The 19,630-nt window shown below is 44.0% G+C and overlaps 2 protein-coding genes across 2 annotated transcripts in view; both read left to right on the plus strand.

The window, feature by feature from the left end:
- LOC119354705 (protein LEO1 homolog) overlaps window positions 1-2,492 on the plus strand; it is a 7,545-nt gene extending 5,053 nt beyond the window's left edge. Inside the window, exons 8-11 of the mRNA XM_037621447.1 lie at window positions 595-726; window positions 1,350-1,463; window positions 1,547-1,759; window positions 2,150-2,492. Of these exons, the coding sequence (XP_037477344.1) occupies window positions 595-726; window positions 1,350-1,463; window positions 1,547-1,759; window positions 2,150-2,299 (609 nt within the window). The 3' untranslated portion in view covers window positions 2,300-2,492. The remainder of the gene's footprint in view (window positions 1-594; window positions 727-1,349; window positions 1,464-1,546; window positions 1,760-2,149) is intronic.
- A 2,423-nt stretch (window positions 2,493-4,915) lies between these two features.
- LOC119359407 lies at window positions 4,916-9,901 on the plus strand. The gene is made up of 2 exons (XM_037625612.1): window positions 4,916-5,234; window positions 9,172-9,901. Exons 1-2 carry the CDS (start codon window positions 5,015-5,017, stop codon window positions 9,582-9,584), a joined length of 633 nt encoding a protein of 210 aa, XP_037481509.1. The 5' UTR covers window positions 4,916-5,014; the 3' UTR covers window positions 9,585-9,901.
- The last annotated feature ends 9,729 nt before the right edge of the window (window positions 9,902-19,630 follow it).

The raw sequence follows: 19,630 nt of genomic DNA on the forward strand, positions 1-19,630 counted from the left end.
CATTGCATACATACCAACACATAAGTCAACATTAATAAACCCGTTTTGTTTTGTAGAGTTTGAGCTTGACTGGTTCAGAAGTTCTTCTCTGTGTTTCTTGTTCCATTCAGTAAGTGTCAGCCTAGCCTAACTAATCTAAGGGTAGGGTCTAGAAGTTCTTGTACTCATGATTCGATGTAATCTGATGATTATGGTTAGGGGTTCTCAACCCGGTTTGGATACAAGCTATGGAAACCGATGAATATGGCCGTAGTTCATTTCCTTAACTAGCCCCAACCACGTTGGCGAAACCAGTACGAAGAGAAAATGAGTAATGGATTCAACAGGTTGAGTCTGACCGTATTTGAAGTATTGAACACCCTGAATTGTCCATAGCGTTCAGTGTGACACAGTACAGCCAACACTCCAAACATCAAATCAAGTGAAGTTGCCATTTATGAAGGTGCAACAATAAATTGTGATTCTTGTCCCATTCTGGAGGCATATTAATCGTGTTTATTGCTGACCTCTTTTTCCGTTTTCCCCCACCAAAACCGATTTTGTATGCATTTTCAGCAAAGTTTTTCCTTTTTCACTGACATAGTAATTATGCAGGCTGAGGGCCAAAGTATTAGAGCTCATTCAATTCTTCAACGCAAACGAGAAAAGGTGAACCACAAATACACACAACCTGCCAGGCAAAGAAGGCAGCTTTCTCCAGGGTTTTTGGAAGATGCATTAGATGAGGTGGGTTGTTGTTTCCCTGCCTTTTGCCAATTAAGAAGATTATGGTACAACTAGCTATTCTGGTATATACAGTGTTAGTTTTAGGAATAAATGATATACAGTGTAAGCACAGTTTCTCTTGATCTACACTAGTAAATGTCATTTAACAATCACCAATCATTTAGATCTAATTGTATATTTCTTTTATATTTTAATCACAGATCTAGTGTGAACTTATTAAAGCTTACTCTAGGTCATACTATGGGAAGTTTAGTTCTGTATGAAATTCATTTCATGCTTCCCTAGTTTACTCCAACTCTTTGGGTTACCTTCTTGAGTGTACATATGCAATTCTTGCCTAGGTGGGTAATTTTATTCTGATAGTGTCATGTTGCCATGGGATCTGGAGATACATGCTCAGTAGCTGTTTTTGTAAGACTAGAGAGTATGAAGTGCTGTGCTGATTTACTTGCCTGGATAACTTTTTCTTAGATTGAACATGACAATAAGTGAGGTTGTATTTGTGGGCTGTGGGTGACTACTGTGTCTTGGGACATGAATGTTGTTCTTGTGTGTTACTAGCTCCGCTCTTCCGGGTAGTAGCGGAATGTGGCAAGAATTCATTGAACATATACTTTTGGCAGGATGAGGAGACTGACAACCACTACAGCTCTCGGCGAATGGCATCTCGTGGTCGTTTTGAGGATGACTTGGAGGCTGAAGCACTAGGTGAAAGGCGTATAATTAACGCAAAGAAGGTGGATAACTGGGCAAAGATGCATTCTCATTTGAACAAATTTATTACTGTCAATGCTTACATGTATTCTGTGCACATTCTCAGTCGAATATGAGCAGAGGTGTTCCTCGCAAACCATCCTTCCCTCCTTCTCGCCCGGCGAGACGCCAGGAGTACTCTGAGAGTGAAAGGGAGGAGTCAGAGTATGAAACTGAAGGCGAGGACATTGAGCACTCGCCCACCGGTGGAAGGGAAGAGCTGGACGAGGAGGATGAATATGAGGAAGACCCGGAGCCTATGTCAGATGAAGGAATCCAGGTAAGATGCCACTGCCTCAAACTCCAGTTTTCCTTTTACAAAGTAGGTGGTGTGGTAAACTGCAGTAACCATCCAATTTAGCAAGAGTCAGGTCCTCTTACCTGGCATACACGGTAAAGAATTAGGTAGTTCAATAGCAGGCAAACACAAGATTGCTTGTAACTCTGACATTAGGAATACGGTCACCAATTTGAATTGAAATTTTAGATGTCAGACTTTGTAGATAATTTTCTTTCGCTCTGCTGCCGCGTTGATCTGAGAGTGAGATGGTAACCAGAACAGAAGGAAGACCATGATTTCCATTTAACCTGTCATTCAGTCATGGCCGTCTGACTACTCAATGGAGGAAAGATGGTAATAATGTTAATCAAACTGGAACTGGTTGTGCAGGAACCAAAGCGGAAGAGAGAGTCAGCAGTGGGCGGGAGCCAAAGGCGCAGGGAGGTGGACTCGGACGAGGATTCCCCGCCGAGGAAACAGGCTGCGACTGTTCATCGCCGGAAGGGCGTTGTTTTTGAAAGCGACGACGAAGACGAGTGAAGGAGAAAATAGAAATTCGCAAACGTACATTCGTCTCTGCTGCCAAAAGTGTTGTTGAATATTGGATGGGCTATGTGTGAATGTTGTTCATTTAGAAACAAAAAAAAGAAGTTGTCAGTTGTCCGTTATTCGGTGCCCAGGTGCAGATCATGAACAGTAAATTCAAATAAAATAGCAAAATAATTCAAAATAATCTGATATTTTTGGCATCAGAGATGCTTGAATGTGGAAAATTTTGTGGCGAAATGACATTTGAGGAGCTCTTGAGAAAAAAAATTGTGAGAGAAACTTAAAAAAACACTGTTTGGAGCAGATTTTTTTTTTGTCGAGACTTCCTTCAATGTCATTTTGCCATGAAAAATTGCACACCCTAACGCACCTAAGCATCTTCTATGCCAAAAAATGCCATTTTTTTTTAATTTACTGTTCATCCAGTGCACATGGCACTCTCACACTAGAGCATCTTTGAGGGAAAAGAAAAAGTTTTTCCTTCTGCATTTACTGTTCATCGGTGCACGTGGCGCTTTGGCCGAATAATCGACTAAAGTGTGCCGTGTTTATAAGTACTCATATTTTTGTTTTCTTGAGACAAAGTACTCCTATATATTGTCAGTGGCCTACGCCATGCGTGCTGCTTCACTATTGGGCCAGCTGGCGCATGTGGGCTGGCGTGTAAACTGTTTTGGTGTGCCTGTTATCTTGAAGCCTCAGCCAGTAGTAGGGCATCCCTTGGCAATGCCTGCATAAAAGAAAGAAGTATATATTTCACCCCTGGCGTGGCAGACGAATAGCCCCTTAAACTCGAATTTGTACTCCTTCCGGTCCTTTTTAATTTGCATATAAGATTTATCTGAAGTCAAGCCTCGTAAACTTTGACCAAGTTTATAGAAAAAATATCAATATTTAGAATGTGAGATCAACAATATTAGATACGTCATGACTTTAGTTTTCATGTTGTATAAATTTAGCATTGTAGATGTTAATATATTTTCATATAAATATGGTCAAACTTTATGAAGTTTAACTTCAGACAATTTTTATATGCAAAGTAAAAGGGCCGGAGGGAGTACGATTTACACCTTAAAATCCTCAAAACCGGATAAACATTTGTCACTGAAACAAGTATGCTCTGCTTCTCTAAACAAAAGATAGTGATCAGGGTGCACATGACATGCGTCAAATGCCGGTCCAAGGCTAAAAATCGGATAAAAATGGGGTTAGTTGCCTTGATATATATATATGTGAACTGTACTTTGCTTCGCCGGGTTCATATACTCTGCCATATCACTATCAGTTCAGGCTTTGTACCGATAAGTACTGTGATTTTGTAGAAGTGGAGTGTATTGAGATACAAGGAGATGACAGGGGCTGGCTGAAGGTGATGAGAGATGGGGTGGCCGCCATAAAAAAGCCAAAGCCAGCACCGAAGCTACAAACCTCACTGCCGGCTGAAACATCACCGCCAGAGGCTCAAACACCAGAGCAGCAACCAGTGAGCCAACCAGTGAGGGAGGTGCGTGGGAGCAGCATGCAGCCGAGCAGATGGACAACGACAAACCCCCAACCCCCCTCCAGCAAACCCCTTCCTCACGTGCCCTGAAATCCCTAAATCATCAGCGAAACATACAAAGAGATGGGTAGTCGGGTTCACATCACCTACATGGATGTGGCGGTTTTGCCCTTGACGGCGACGACGAGCAGAAGGAAGCAGAGGAGGCAACCCGACTGGAAAGAGGAGGGTTCGATGCATTCAACCGGTCCGGTGCAACCAAGCCATGTCAGCAGGCATAACTCTCAATACCCATCATAAAGCCGTGCCACGTTAATTAGCAGTGTCCCAAAACCGGTTTATATCGAACCAAAATCGGCTAAGGGGGAAATTTATTTGGTTTTAAAGATTTTAGGGTCAAAATTATACCAAATTGGAGTTCACGGGGTTATTTGTCCTCTGGCCACATTTGAGAGTGAAATGTAGACTTCTTTTCTGTATAAAACGCGCAACAAAGCTTTTGTCCACACAAAAGCTTCTTATGTTTTTTCCAACGCAAACTTCCTGACGCATACGACGTAAACTTTCCTATGCACACACGTAATAAAAGCCAGTTTTCCCACTAGTCGGCAAGACAGATTAGCTATCATAAAAACAACAGTCAACAAAAAAAAGTAGTCTTCCCACGCAACAACATTAATAGAATACCAAAGATCGGCATCCAAGTGAGCGGAATTAGCACGATGTTGCTGGTCTCGCGTCTCTTGCGACGCCTTAAAACTGTGATCACAGGTTGGTTGGCAACATACTTTTTTTTGAACACAGTACAGAGGCAAGCGCTCATATATACGCTCACACAATCACCCTTATAAACACACACAAACACACCTATCCCTTTGAGCATTTCTGAAAGATTGAGCCGACATATTATTTTAAGATTTTATGAAGTCACGAGGAGCCTAAAATAAATTCAGGATAAATGCGAGAATTGGTTGGCTGAGGATGCCAGTGTCCACCCACCAGGTCGTTGATTCGCGGCTGCCAACATACTTGGAGAGCAGCGGTGGCGGCTAGCATCCTCGACGAATGCCATAGACATGGACCTTCATGCTGCACCGTAGCGGTAGCAAGCAACGTGCACTAGCGGCGAGATCGTGGCCTCTTGGCACGCCAGCCGAACGTTCATCGTGGCAGCAACGACGTCATCCAACTCAAGGCACGACGGCATGGCCTCGACCTCCCTACATGGAGATGCACATGATCACAACGGTAGCCTCGGCGACGCCCACGGTGTGAACTGCTCCATCTTTCGCTCTGCGACAACCAGAGCCAAACGCGAAACGCGCCGGCGGACACACAAGTCGCTGAAGCGCATCGGCGCCATCGATGGGAGGAAGTGCAAGCATGCACAGATTGGCAGCTTGCAACGACTAGGGCAGCAATCAGGTTCGCCTCAAAATCAATCATCTCTTTCTTTAGAAAATCAATCTTCTCTTTCTTTAGAAAATCAATCTCTTCGTCTAAACAATTGAATAACGTCTTTCCTAGAATCCGAAGCATGCATGATTAAAAAACAAATCTGAAGCATGCACACCGGTTGAACCATGTCTTTCCAACTCTGAAGCATGCACTTGATTTCATGCAAAAGAAAAATCGAGAGCATGCACCTGATTTAATGGAAATTATTGTTGGTCGCGTACAAGAATCGGTTTCACTTTCCCGCAAAAAAAAGAAGAAAAGAATCGGTTTCACTGCTGGTCTATAAATCAGACCAGGGAGAATGTCATTTCATTCACTCAACATTAGAAAAATTGAAAGGTCAAGCAAATTGAGAGAATTTGAGCGCCTCGACCCGAGCGGAAGTGCGATGTGTCTGGAAACTTGGGATCGTTTCTAAATGCATGTTTGAGCAATAGCGATCAAGAGGACAAAAAAAAAGAGAAGAATACAATTTCGTTTTCAGGATAGATTAGCATCAACACACTCGACGTCATGGAGGCCGCCGTGCAGGAACTGTTCTTTTTTTTTTTTGGGAGGTGCAGAAACTGTTCGTGAAGACGGACCCCATGTCAACTTCCCTTGGGGAGTGGTCACGGTTACTGTAGCTTACGTGACATCCCTTGAGGATGTTAGAGGATCCGGTTCCGCAGGGGAGTGGTCTCGGGAGGGTGAGCCGCTCGTGCGGGTAGTGCAGGTATGAACCCAATCCCCCCTGTCTTTTTAGTTTATTTTAGAGATGAATTTCGCATAAACCACAACCATCTGGATGTCTAGCTCCTCCAATTCACAAACACAATTTTTTTGCTCATATGGTGTGTGCCAACTTAAATGGTTAAGTTATGGCCACTATTAGGTTCATTTACCATTATCTACATGGCAATTTTTTTTTCTGAATCTGCCATGGAAACATAGCATACAATTTTTGAATTTGCTACCATGTGAAAAAAGTAATACCTAGAATTGTCATGTGAAGCATCACAACATTTTTCTGAATTTGTCATCATGTACGCCAGCAAAAACATTCTAAATTTGCCATGCGGCCATTGCAAACTTTCTCTATATTGCAATGTCTTAGGAAACAAATTTTTTTTCTAAAGTTGCCATGATGTGTATAACATTTTTTAAATTTTTTCCATGTTTACATGGTTTTTCAGATTTTTTATACAAACAATACACTTTGCCTTGATGTACAACTACATTTTGCCATGTGACCATTACATTCTATTCCCTACAAACTGCAATGTTTTATAAAACAAAAACCTACAAACAATGCCATGTCACTGTTACAATTTTTCTCAATCGCCAGGACTTTAGGAAATTCAATTGTGTAAATTTGCCTTGCGATTTTTTACATTTTTTTTCTAACATGGCCTTCAGTCATCAGAATGTTTATTCTATATTTGTCATATGACCAATATAACATTTTGCAAAATTTTCCATGCTTTAAAGGACAAAATCACTAAATTTATCATGATTTAGGAACACAATTTTTTCTAAATTTTCTATGTTTGTGTATAAAATTTCCATGAGTTAAAGAACAAATTCCTAATTTTGCATTGAGTGCCATGCCTTTTCATGTACATATGGATAGTTGCCATTACTTTAGCGATTTTTCATCACACTCCTACTGTTTTTATGGCAAATTTTAGTATACGGTGATGGTAGCTCCACATAACTTAGGATGTCAACTTTTCGAACTCTAACTCTAGGCTTTTGGGAATAATAATACTCGCCTCATCAAACTCTGTCGTTTTGATGATTTTTTTAGTATATGGTCATGATAGCTCCACATAACTTAGGATGGCAAATTTTCCATTATGTTCGGAAACATAAGAAAATAAAAAATTGTCATGCGAAACACCACAACAATTTCTGAGCTTGCCAACATGTATGGACAGAAAAACATTCTAAATTTTTGATGTGTCTATTGCAAACTTTTTCTAAAATTGCCATGCCTGAGAAAATGATTTTTTTTCTAAAGTTGTCATGATATAAGTTACAACATTTTTTTTTCAAAATTTCCATGTTTGCAATATTTTCAAGGGTTTTCATACAAACAAATAGACTTGCCTTGATGTACAACTACATTTGCCATGTGGCCATTACATATTTATCCATTCCATGTTTTTTTAAGCTTTGCCATTCCATTGTCACATTTTTTTAATTTTCCATGATTTTAGGAAATTAAATTGTCTAAATTGGGCATGCAATTTTTTTTTACAATCTTTCCAACCTTGCCTTCGTTCATAAAAAAATTCTACATTTTTCATGTGACCAATATTAACATTTTTCAAAAATTGACATTATTTAGAGGACAGAATCCCTACACTTTCCAAGATTTAGGAACACCAAAATTTCTAATTTGCAACATGCCTGCATAAATTTGCCATGAGTTATTGGAAAATTTTGAAATTTTGCCTTGAGTGTCATGCTTTTTTATGTGCCTATAGATAGTCGCCATTACTCTAACAAATACCTTTTACCATATTCTTCACACTTTGTTGTTTGGATGGCAAATTTTAGTAAATTGTTTCCATATAGGTTTTGTACAAACTTTTCTGTTTTGTTAGTTTGTATAGATGGCAAACAGTTCTTGTAACAACAAAGTTATTTCCGTGGCAAATTGTTTTTTATGTAGTATGCAATTAGAGACCCCCCATGGCACGTATACACACGTCATTGCAACTGCACATGTGAGGCAAATTGTAGAAATTTTCTCTAATTCATGGTAAATTTAGATAATCTTTGCACTCTCACATGGAAAGTTTAGAAGAAAAAAATCTATCTATATCATGGCAAATGTAGGAATACTGTGTACTAGTCACATGGCAAATCTAGAAATTTTCTTTTTTCTAAAATCATTACAAAATTTAGAAAGTTCACAATGGTCACATGACAACTTCTAAAATTTACTTATACAAATCTTGGAAACTTGTACACATTTTATTCTCTAAACCATGGCAAGTCTTTATTTTGAACTTTTAAAAACCCTCAAATACATGGCAAGCCTCCATTACTACCTCAGTGACAGCGCGTCCTCCTGGGTGGCCAAGAAATGCCTCGCGGAGGCAGAGAGTAGTGCAACGCGGCACACATGGCGGCGTTCGCGCAGTCATACGTCACGTCAGCATGGGTCCTCACGGGCCCCGCGCTCGTGGAGGTCTGGGTCCTGGATCGTTCCAGGATTACCAAGCATACCACCCCTCGCTGCCGGCATTGTGTCAATAACCAGTTCCTCCAACTGGGTTGTCCGAGTCTGAGTGCTTTGCCAGGCTCCAAGGGAAGGGCGGACGCCGCATGGCAGAGTCCATGGCCTACTGTCGACACTAGACGGAGGCGACTGAGCATCTACGCCAGGCGAAAGGAGCCGAGTGACGAATGTGATGCGAATGTTGGGCAGGGATGCCACGACGCCTAGAGGGCTTTCCACCATTGGAAGGACGACGACGACATCCCCGGTGGCGACGAGGATGGTGGCGCGGACGTCGATAGAGTTAGTCAAGACAACCATGCCTACGAGGTCACGGTCCGATACGTTGCTTAGTTTAGGTCACAATTAGTTTGAAGTTGTTAAAATTTGTCCTTTTTATTGTAAATATATCAAAATATAACAAATTTCATCCGTTTTATCATGAATTTTGTCCGTGTTTGTGTTTAAAACATTTAACCGAGTCGGGCATGTGATGCCCACGATTGAATGGCCGATGCCATACCCACTGTCCATAAACACGTCTATATATCTATGAACATTTGATACTATTTATTTGATATAATCTTGTTGGAGTTGTCCTTACTTATAACTTTCTTTTCTCCATTCAACAAGAAAGACCAAAAACTACGTCACCATGGCTCATCATCTATGAATGACAACGTGTGGATATAGGGTTTCCGATGGACATAACGTCATGGACTTGGTCCAGAGCGGTGCCTATCTTGCTCAGTTGGAAGATCGGCCCCACTGCACAACACGTGATGCTCGAAGCACACCAAATGGACCCTATGCCAACACCTGGGGACCCACCTGTCAAATGCTGCGCCAACTTGCTCGCCTGGATTCCTCACTCTCAAAAGAAAGGAAAAGACCTGCTTGCCTATTTTGTCTTTTTAAGGGCTCTGCCTGGCCTCTTATTCTTTTGTGATGGCATGCAGAGGAGATATACACTTGGGGGCTGCGCTCACATGCCACACGACCCCCAACATGATAGTGTCCAACACACGGAGGAGAACTTGCTGGCCTATTTTGTCATTTTCCTTTTGTTTTTTTGTGGTGGCATGCAAAGAAGATATACACTTTAGGGTTGTGCTCATGTGTGGCGCGGACCCCAACATGACAGTGTCCAATACATGGAAGAGAAGCTATTGCGGCCCACACTTGCAAAGCTAACAACCCTTTCTTGGAAACTTCCTTTACTCTTTTTGTTTGGAATTATACTATGAGAGTTTTTGTCTTCTTTGAAGGAAACGATGAGAGTTATGAACAAATGGACAAGCATACTTGCACCATCCCTTCCTTCACCCTTTCTTCTTTTCTTTATTTCTTTCTTTACGCTTCTCTTTCCAACAACCAACACCAAGAAAAGTTGTTGACTCCTGATATTAGTCAAGGTAACAATGTGGAGAGAAAATAGTCAAGATTATGTAGTCATAACTTATATCGGACCATACACATTATCATAGTATTATTTTTCTTCTCAGTTCTTTGTAGTTGATAAAATTGTTGGGTAACGTTGTATGGAAAACAAAAAATTTCTATGCACACGCAAGATCTATCCATGGATATGCATAGCTACGAGAGGGGGAGAGCATCTTCATACCCTTGAATATTGCTAAGAGAAAGCGTTTATCAACACGGTTGATGTAGTCATCCACCTTCACGATCTGTCCCGATCAAGTACCAAACATACGGCACCTCTGCGTTCAACACACGTTCAGGTCGGTGACGTCCTCTCATTCTCGATCCAGCAAGAGGGGCGAAGTAGTTGGTGAGTTCTGGCAGCACGACAACGTGGTGACGGTGGTGGTAAAGAACAATCTCCACAGGGCTTCACCAAGCACAACGGAAACTAGACGGATGATAAACTAGAGGGGGCAACACTACAAAAAAAAGACACATCCGTGACATTTTGGGCCGAACGAAATTTTTTCTGTCATACATATGACACTTCTATGATGATAATTGTGACAAAACCCCGTATCATCATAGATGTGGTGGGCTCCTACTTCTATGACAAAAAATCATGACAGAAAATGGGCTTTTCATCCTGGGCGGGCCGGAGATGTTGGGGAACGTAGCAGAATTTTAAAATTTTCTATGCATCACCAAGATCAATATATGGAGTCATCTAGCAACGAGGGAGAGGGGAGTGCATCTACATACCTTTGTAGATCGCGAGCAGAAGCATTCAAGAGAACGGGGTTGATGGAGTCGTACTCGTCGTGATCCTAATCACCGATGACCTAGCGCCGAACGGACGACACCTCCGCGTTCAACACACGTACGGTTGGGAAGATGTCTCCTCCAACTTGATCCAGCAAGGGGGAAGGAGAGGTTGATGAAGATCCAGCAGCACGACGGCGTGGTGGTGGAAGCAACGGTGATCTCGGCAGGGCTTCGCCAAGTTCAGGAAGAGGGAGAAGTGTCACGGGAGGGAGAGGGAGGCGCCAGGGGCTAGGGTGCGGCTGCCCTCCCTCCCCCCACTATATATAGGTCCCCTAGGGGGGCGCCGTCTCTAGGAGATGCAATCTCCAAGGGGGGGGCGGCGGCCAAGGGGGTGGAGTGCCCCCCAAGCCAAGTGGGGCGCCCCCACCCCTAGGGTTTCCAACCCTAGGCGCAGGGGAGGCCCATGGGGGGTGCACCAGCCCACTAGGGGCTGGTTCCCCTCCCACTTCAGCCCATGGGGCCCTCCGGGATAGGTGGCCCCACCCGGTGGACCCCTGGGACCCTTCCGGTGGTCCCGGTACAATACCGATTACCCCCGAAACTTTTCCGATGCCCGAAACTTGACTTCCTATATATAAATCTTCACCTCCGGACCATTCCGGAACTCCTCGTGACGTCCGTGATCTCATACGGGACTCCGAACAACTTTCGGGTTACCGTATACTAATATCTCAACAACCCTAGCGTCAACGAACCTTAAGTGTGTAGACCCTACGGGTTTGGGAGACATGCAGACATGACCGAGACGACTCTCCGGTCAATAACCAACAGCGGGATCTGGATACCCATGTTAGCTCCCAAATGCTCCTCGATGATCTCATTGGATGAACCATGATGTCGAGGATTCAATCAATCCCGTATACAATTCCCTTTGTCAATCGGTACGTTACTTGCCCGAGACTCGATCGTCGGTATCCCAATACCTCGTTCAATCTCGTTACTGGCAAGTCACTTTACTCGTACCGTAATGCATGATCCCGTGATCAACCACTTGGTCACATTGAGCTCATTACGATGATGCATTACCGAGTGGGCCCAGAGATACCTCTCCATCATACGGAGTGACAAATCCCAGTCTTGATTCGTGTCAACCCAACAGACACTTTCGGAGATACCCGCAGTGCACCTTTATAGTCACCCAGTTACGTTGTGACGTTTGGTACACCCAAAGCACTCCTACGGTATCCGGGAGTTGCACAATCTCATGGTCTAAGGAAATGATACTTGACATTCGGAAAAGCTATAGCAAACGAACTACACGATCTTTGAGCTATGCTTAGGATTGGGTCTTGTCCATCACATCATTCTCCTAATGATGTGATCCCGTTATCAATGACATCCAATGTCCATAGTCAGGAAACCATGACTATCTTTTGATCAACGAGCTAGTCAACTAGAGGCTCACTAGGCACGTATTGTGGTCTATGTATTCACACATGTATTACGATTTCCGGATAACACAATTATAGCATGAACAATAGACAATTATCACGAACAAAGAAACATAATAATAACCATTTTATTATTTCCTCTAGGGCATATTTCCAACAGTCTCCCACTCGCACTAGAGTCAATAGTCTAGTTACATTGTGATGAATCGAACACCCATGCAGTTCTGGTGTTGATCATGTTTTGCTCTAGGGAGAGGTTTAGTCAACGGATCTGCCACATTCAGGTCCGTATGTACTTTACAAATATCTATGTCTCCATTTTGAACACTTTCACGAATGGAATTGAAGCGACGCTTGATATGCCTGGTCTTCCTGTGAAACCTGGGCCCCTTGGCAAGGGCAATAGCTCCAGTGTTATCACATAAGAGAGTCATCGGGCCCGGCGCATTGGGTATGACTCCTAGGTCGGTAATGAACTCCTTCACCCAGATTGCTTCTTGTGCTGCCTCCGAGGCTGCCATGTACTCCGCTTCACAGGTAGATCCTGCCACAACGCTTTGCTTGCAACTGCACCAGCTTACTGCCCCACCATTCAAAATATACACGTATCCGGTTTGTGACTTAGAGTCATCCAGATCCGTGTCGAAGCTAGCATCGACGTAACCCTTTACGACGAGCTCTTCGTCACCTCCATAAACGAGAAACATATCCTTAGTCCTCTTCAGGTACTTCAGGATATTCTTGATCGCTGTCCAGTGTTCCATGCCGGAATTACTTTGGTACCTTCCTACAAAACTTACGACAAGGTTTACATCAGGTCTGGTACACAGCATAGCATACATGATAGACCCTATGGCCGAGGCATAGGGGACGGCACTCATCTTTTCTCTATCTTCTGCCGTGGTCGGGCATTGAGCCGTGCTCAATCTCGTACCTTGCAATACAGGCAAGAACCCCTTCTTTGACTGATCCATATTGAACTTCTTCAATATCTTGTCAAGGTACGTACTCTGTGAAAGACCAATGAGCTGTCTCGATCTATCTCTATAGATCTTGATGCCTAATATGTAAGCAGCTTCTCCAAGATCCTTCATTGAAAAACACTTGTTCAAGTAGGCCTTTATGCTTTCCAAGAATTCTATATCATTTCCCATCAACAGTATGTCATCCACATACAATATGAGAAATGCTACAGAGCTCCCACTCACTTTCTTGTAAATGCAGGCTTCTCCATAAGTCTGCGTAAACCCAAACGCTTTGATCATCTCATCAAAACGAATGTTCCAACTCCGAGATGCTTGCACCAGCCCATAGATCGAGCGTTGGAGCTTGCACACCTTGTCAGCATTCTTAGGATCGACAAAACCTTCCGACTGCATCATATACAATTCTTCCTTAAGGAAACCATTAAGGAATGCCATTTTGACGTCCATTTTCCATATCTCATAATCATAGAATGCGGCAATTGCTACATGATTCGGACGGACTTCAGCTTCGCTACGGGTGAGAAAGTCTCATCGTAGTCAACCCCTTAAACTTGTCGATAACCCTTAGCGACAAGCCGAGCTTTATAGATGGTCACATTACCATCCGCGTCTGTCTTCTTCTTAAAGATCCATTTATTTTCTATGGCTCGCTGATCATCAGGCAAGTCATTCAAAGTCCATACTTCGTTTTCATACATGGATCCTATCTCGGATTTCATGGCTTCCAGCCATTTGTTGGAATCCGGGCCCGCCATCGCTTCTTCGTAGTTCGAAGGTTCACCATTGTCTAACAACATGATTTCCAAGACAGGGTTGCTGTACCACTCTGGCGCGGAACGTGTCTTTGTGGACCTACGAAGTTCAGTAGCAACTTGATCTGAAGTTTCATGATCATCATCACTAACTTCCTCTCTAGTCGGTGCAGGCACCTCAGGAACATTTTCTTGAGCCGCGCTACTCTCCGGTTCAAGAGGCAATACTTCATCTAGTTATACTTTCCTCCCACTTACTTCTTTCGAGAGAAACTCTTTATCTAGAAAGGATCCATTGTTGGCAACAAAGATCTTGCCTTCGGATCTGAGGTAGAAGGTATACCCAATAGTTTCTTTAGGGTATCCTATGAAGACACATTTTTCCGATTTGGATTCGAGCTTTTCAGGTTGACGTTTCTTGACATAAGCATCGCATCCCCAAACTTTTAGAAACGATAGCTTAGGTTTCTTCCTAAACCATAATTCATACGGTGTCGTCTCAACGGATTTCGACGGAGCCCTATTTAAAGTGAATGCGGCAGTCTCTAAAGCATAGCCCCAAAATGATAGCGGTAGATCGGTAAGAGACATCATAGATCGCACCATATCCAATAGAGTGTGATTACGATGTTCGGACACACCATTACGCTGAGGTGTTCCAGGCGGCGTGAGTTGTGAAACAATTCCATATTTCCTTAAGTGTGTGCCAAATTCGTGACTCAAGTATTCTCCCCCATGATCTGATCGCAAGAACTTGATTTTCCTATCACGTTGATTCTCAACCTCACTCTGAAATTCCTTGAACTTTTCAAAGGTCTCAGACTTGTGTTCCATTAAGTAGACATACCCATATCTACTCAAGTCATCAGTGAGGGTGAGAACATAATGATAGCCACCGCGAGCCTCAACACTCATTGGACCGCACACATCAGTATGTATGATTTCCAATAAGTTGGTTGCTCGCTCCATTATTCCTGAGAACGGAGTCTTGGTCATTTTACCCATGAGGCATGGTTCGCATGTGTCAAATGATTTGTAATCAAGAGACTCCAAAAGTCCATCTGCATGGAGCTTCTTCATGCGTTTGACACCTATGTGACCAAGGCGGCAGTGCCACAAGTATGTGGGACTATCATTATCAACCTTAGATCTTTTGGTATTCACACTATGAATATGTGTAACATTACGCTCGAGATTCATTAAGAATAAACCATTCACCAGCGGAGCATGACCATAAAACATATCTCTCATATAAATAGAACAACCATTATTCTCGGATGTAAATGAGTAACCATCTCGAATTAAACGAGATCCTGATGCAATGTTCATGCTCAAAGCTGGTACTAAATAACAATTATTGAGGTTTAAAACTAATCCCGTAGGTAAATGTAGAGGTAGCGTGCCGACGGCGATCACATCGACCTTGGAACCATTCCCGACGCGCATCGTCACCTCGTCCTTCGCCAGTCTCCGCTTATTCCGCAGCTCCTGCTTTGAGTTACAAATGTGAGCAACTGCATCGGTATCAAATACCCAGGAGCTACTACGAGTACTGGTAAGGTACACATCAATTACATGTATATCACATATACCTTTAGTGTTGCCGGCCTTCTTGTCCGCTAAGTATTTGGGGCAGTTCCGCTTCCAGTGACCACTTCCCTTGCAATAAAAACACTCAGTCTCGGGCTTGGGTCCATTCTTTGACTTCTTCACGGCAGCTTGCTTACCGGGCGCGGCAACTCCCTTGCCGTCCTTCTTGAAGTTCTTTTTACCCTTGCCTTTCTTGAACTTAGTAGTTTTATTAACCATCAACACTTGATGTTACTTTTTGATCTCCACCTCTGCTGATTTCAGCATTGAATATACCTCAGGAATGGTCTTTTCCATTCCCTGCATATTGAAGTTCATCACAAAGCTCTTGTAGCTCGGTGGAAGCGACTGAAGGATTCTGTTAATGACCGCGTCATCCGGGAGATTAACTCCCAGCTGAGTCAAGCGGTTATGCAACCCAGACATTTTGAGTATGTGCTCACTGACAGAACTATTTTCCTCCATCTTACAACTGAAGAACTTGTCGGAGACTTCATATCTCTCGACCCGGGCATGAGCTTGGAAAACCATTTTCAGCTCTTCGAACATCTCATATGCTCCATGTCGCTCAAAACGCTTTTGGAGCCCCGGTTCTAAGCTGTAAAGCATGCCGCACTGAACGAGGGAGTAATCATCAGCACGTGACTGCCAAGCGTTCGTAACGTCTTGGTTCTCTGGGATGGGTGCGTCACCTAGCGGTGGTTCTAGGGCATAATCTTTCTTGGCAGCTATGAGGATGATCCTCAGGTTCCAGACCCAGTCCGTACTGCCATCATCTTTCAGCTTGGTTTTCTCTAGGAACGCGTTGAAGTTGAGGACAACGTGGGCCATTTGATCCACAAGACATATTGTAAAGATTTTAGACTAAGTTCATGATAATTAAGTTCATCTAATCAAATTATTCAATGAACTCCCACTCATATAGACATCCCTCTAGTCATCTAAGTGAAACATGATCCGAGTCAACTAGGCCGTGTCCGATCATCACGTGAGACGGACTAGTCAACATCGGTGAACATCTTCATGTTGATCGTATCTTCTATACGACTCATGCTCGACCTTTCGGTATTCCGTGTTCCGAGGCCATGTCTGTACATGCTAGGCTTGTCAAGTCAACCTAAGTGTATTGGGTGTATAAATCTAGCTTACACCCGTTGTATTCGAACGTTAGAATCTATCACACCCGATCATCACGTGGTGCTTCAAAACAACGAACCTTCGCAACGGTGCACAGTTAGGGGGAACACTTTCTTGAAATTATTACGAGGGATCATCTTATTTAAGCTACCGTCGTTCTAAGCAAATAAGATGCAAAACATGATAAACATCACATGCAATCAAATAGTGACATGATATGGCCAATATCATTTGCTCCTTTTGATCTCCATCTTCGGGGCTACATGATCATCGTTGTCACCAGCATGACACCATGATCTCCATCATCATGATCTCCATCATCATGATCTCCATCATCGTGTCTTCTTGAAGTTGTCTCGTCATCTATTACTTCTACTACTACTATGGCTAACGCTTTAGCAATAGTGTAAAGTAATTACATGACGTTTATGTTGACACGCAGGTCATAAATAAATAAAGACAACTCCTATGGCTCCTGCCGGTTGTCATACTCATCGACATGCAAGTCGTGATTCCTATTACAAGAACATGATCAATCTCATACATCACATATATCATTCATCACATCCTTTTGGCCATATCACATCACATGGCACATGCTGCAAAAACAAGTTAGACGTCCTCTAATTGTTGTTGCAAGTTTTTACGTGGCTGCTATAGGTTTCTAGCAAGAACATTTCTTACCTACGCCAAAACCACAACGTGATATGCCAATTTCTATTTACCCTTCATAAGGACCCTTTTCATCGAATCCGATCCGACTAAAGTGGGAGAGACAGACACCCGCCAGCCACCTTATGCAACTAGTGCATGTCAATCGGTGGAACCAGTCTCACGTAAGCGTACGTGTAAGGTCGGTCCGGGCCGCTTCATCCCATGATGCCGCCGAATCAAGATAAGACTAGTAAAGGCAAGTAAATTGACAATATCGACGCCCACAACTGCTTTGTGTTCTACTCGTGCATAGAAACTACGCATAGACCTAGCTCATGATGCCACTGTTGGGGAACGTAGCAGAATTTTAAAATTTTCTACGCATCACCAAGATCAATCTATGGAGTCATCTAGCAACGAGGGAGAGGGGAGTGCATCTACATACCCTTGTAGATCGCGAGCGGAAGCGTTCAAGAGAACGGGGTTGATGGAGTCACACTCGTCGTGATCCTAATCACCGATGACCTAGCGCCGAACGGACGGAACCTCCGCGTTCAACACACGTACGGTTGGGAAGACGTCTCGTCCAACTTGATCCAGAAAGGGTGAAGGAGAGGTTGATGGAGATCCAACAGCACGACGGCGTGGTGGTGGAAGCAACGGTGATCTTGGCAGGGCTTCGCCAAGCTCAGGGAGAGGGAGGAGTGTCACGGGAGGGAGAGGGAGGCGCCAGGGGCTAGGGTACGGCTGCTATCCCTCCCCCCACTATATATAGGTCCCCTAGGGGGGCGTCCCTAGGAGATGGAATCTCCAAGGGGGGGCGGCGGCCAAGGGGGTGGAGTGCCCCCCAAGCCAAGTGGGGCGCCCCCACCCCTAGGGTTTCCAACCCTAGGCGCAGGGGAGGCCCATGGGGGGGTGCACCAGCCCACTAGGGGCTGGTTCCCCTCCCACTTCAGCCCATGGGGCCCTCCGGGATAGGTGGCCCCACCCGGTGGACCCCTGGGACCCTTCCGGTGGTCCCGGTACAATACCGATTACCCCCGAAACTTTTCCGATGCCCGAAACTTGACTTCCTATATATAAATCTTCACCTCCGGACCATTCCGGAACTCCTCGTGACGTCCGTGATCTCATACGGGACTCCGAACAACTTTCGGGTTACCGTATACTAATATCTCAACAACCCTAGCGTCACCGAACCTTAAGTGTGTAGACCCTACGGGTTTGGGAGACATGCAGACATGACCGAGACGACTCTCCGGTCAATAACCAACAGCGGGATCTGGATACCCATGTTAGCTCCCAAATGCTCCTCGATGATCTCATTGGATGAACCACGATGTCGAGGATTCAATCAATCCCGTATACAATTCCCTTTGTCAATCGGTACGTTACTTGCCCGAGACTCGATCGTCGGTATCCCAATACCTCGTTCAATCTCGTTACTGGCAAGTCACTTTACTCGTACCGTAATGCATGATCCCGTGATCAACCACTTGGTCACATTGAGCTCATTACGATGATGCATTACCGAGTGGGCCCAGAGATACCTCTCCATCATACGGAGTGACAAATCCCAGTCTTGATTCGTGTCAACCCAACAGACACTTTCGGAGATACCCGCAGTGCACCTTTATAGTCACCCAGTTACGTTGTGACGTTTGGTACACCCAAAGCACTCCTACGGTATCCGGGAGTTGCGCAATCTCATGGTCTAAGGAAATGATACTTGACATTCGGAAAAGCTATAGCAAACGAACTACACGATCTTTGAGCTATTCTTAGGATTGGGTCTTGTCCATCACATCATTCTCCTAATGATGTGATCCCGTTATCAATGACATCCAATGTCCATAGTCAGGAAACCATGACTATCTTTTGATCAACGAGCTAGTCAACTAGAGGCTCACTAGGGACGTGTTGTGGTCTATGTATTCACACATGTATTACGATTTCCGGATAACACAATTATAGCATGAACAATAGACAATTATCACGAACAAAGAAACATAATAATAACCATTTTATTATTGCATCTAGGGAATATTTCCAACAGGAGACGCAACTGCATGACATTCTTTGGGCCGTCCATGACAGAAAACACCGTGGTAGAAGCGAGGACGAGGAAAATTTCGGGGAGTTCCCGGTTACTATGGGAGGTCGGGGGCCGAGTGATGCGCGTTTCTCTCGTACACGTACGCGCGTGTGTGCGAGGCGTTGTCTCTAACCGAACCCGAGTGAGGCGTTGGGCTCTAACTGAACCCGAGCGATTCCACTGCAGGCTACGCGTTACTGAACCTGAGCGATCGATCGATGGCTGTTAACTGAACCCGATTGAGTGATTCCTTCGTTACTGCTGCTAACTGAAGCCGATCGATTGGATGAACAGTGA

This window comes from Triticum dicoccoides, chromosome 2A (genome assembly GCF_002162155.2).
Source record: "Triticum dicoccoides isolate Atlit2015 ecotype Zavitan chromosome 2A, WEW_v2.0, whole genome shotgun sequence".
Classification (NCBI taxonomy): Eukaryota; Viridiplantae; Streptophyta; class Magnoliopsida; order Poales; family Poaceae; genus Triticum; species Triticum dicoccoides.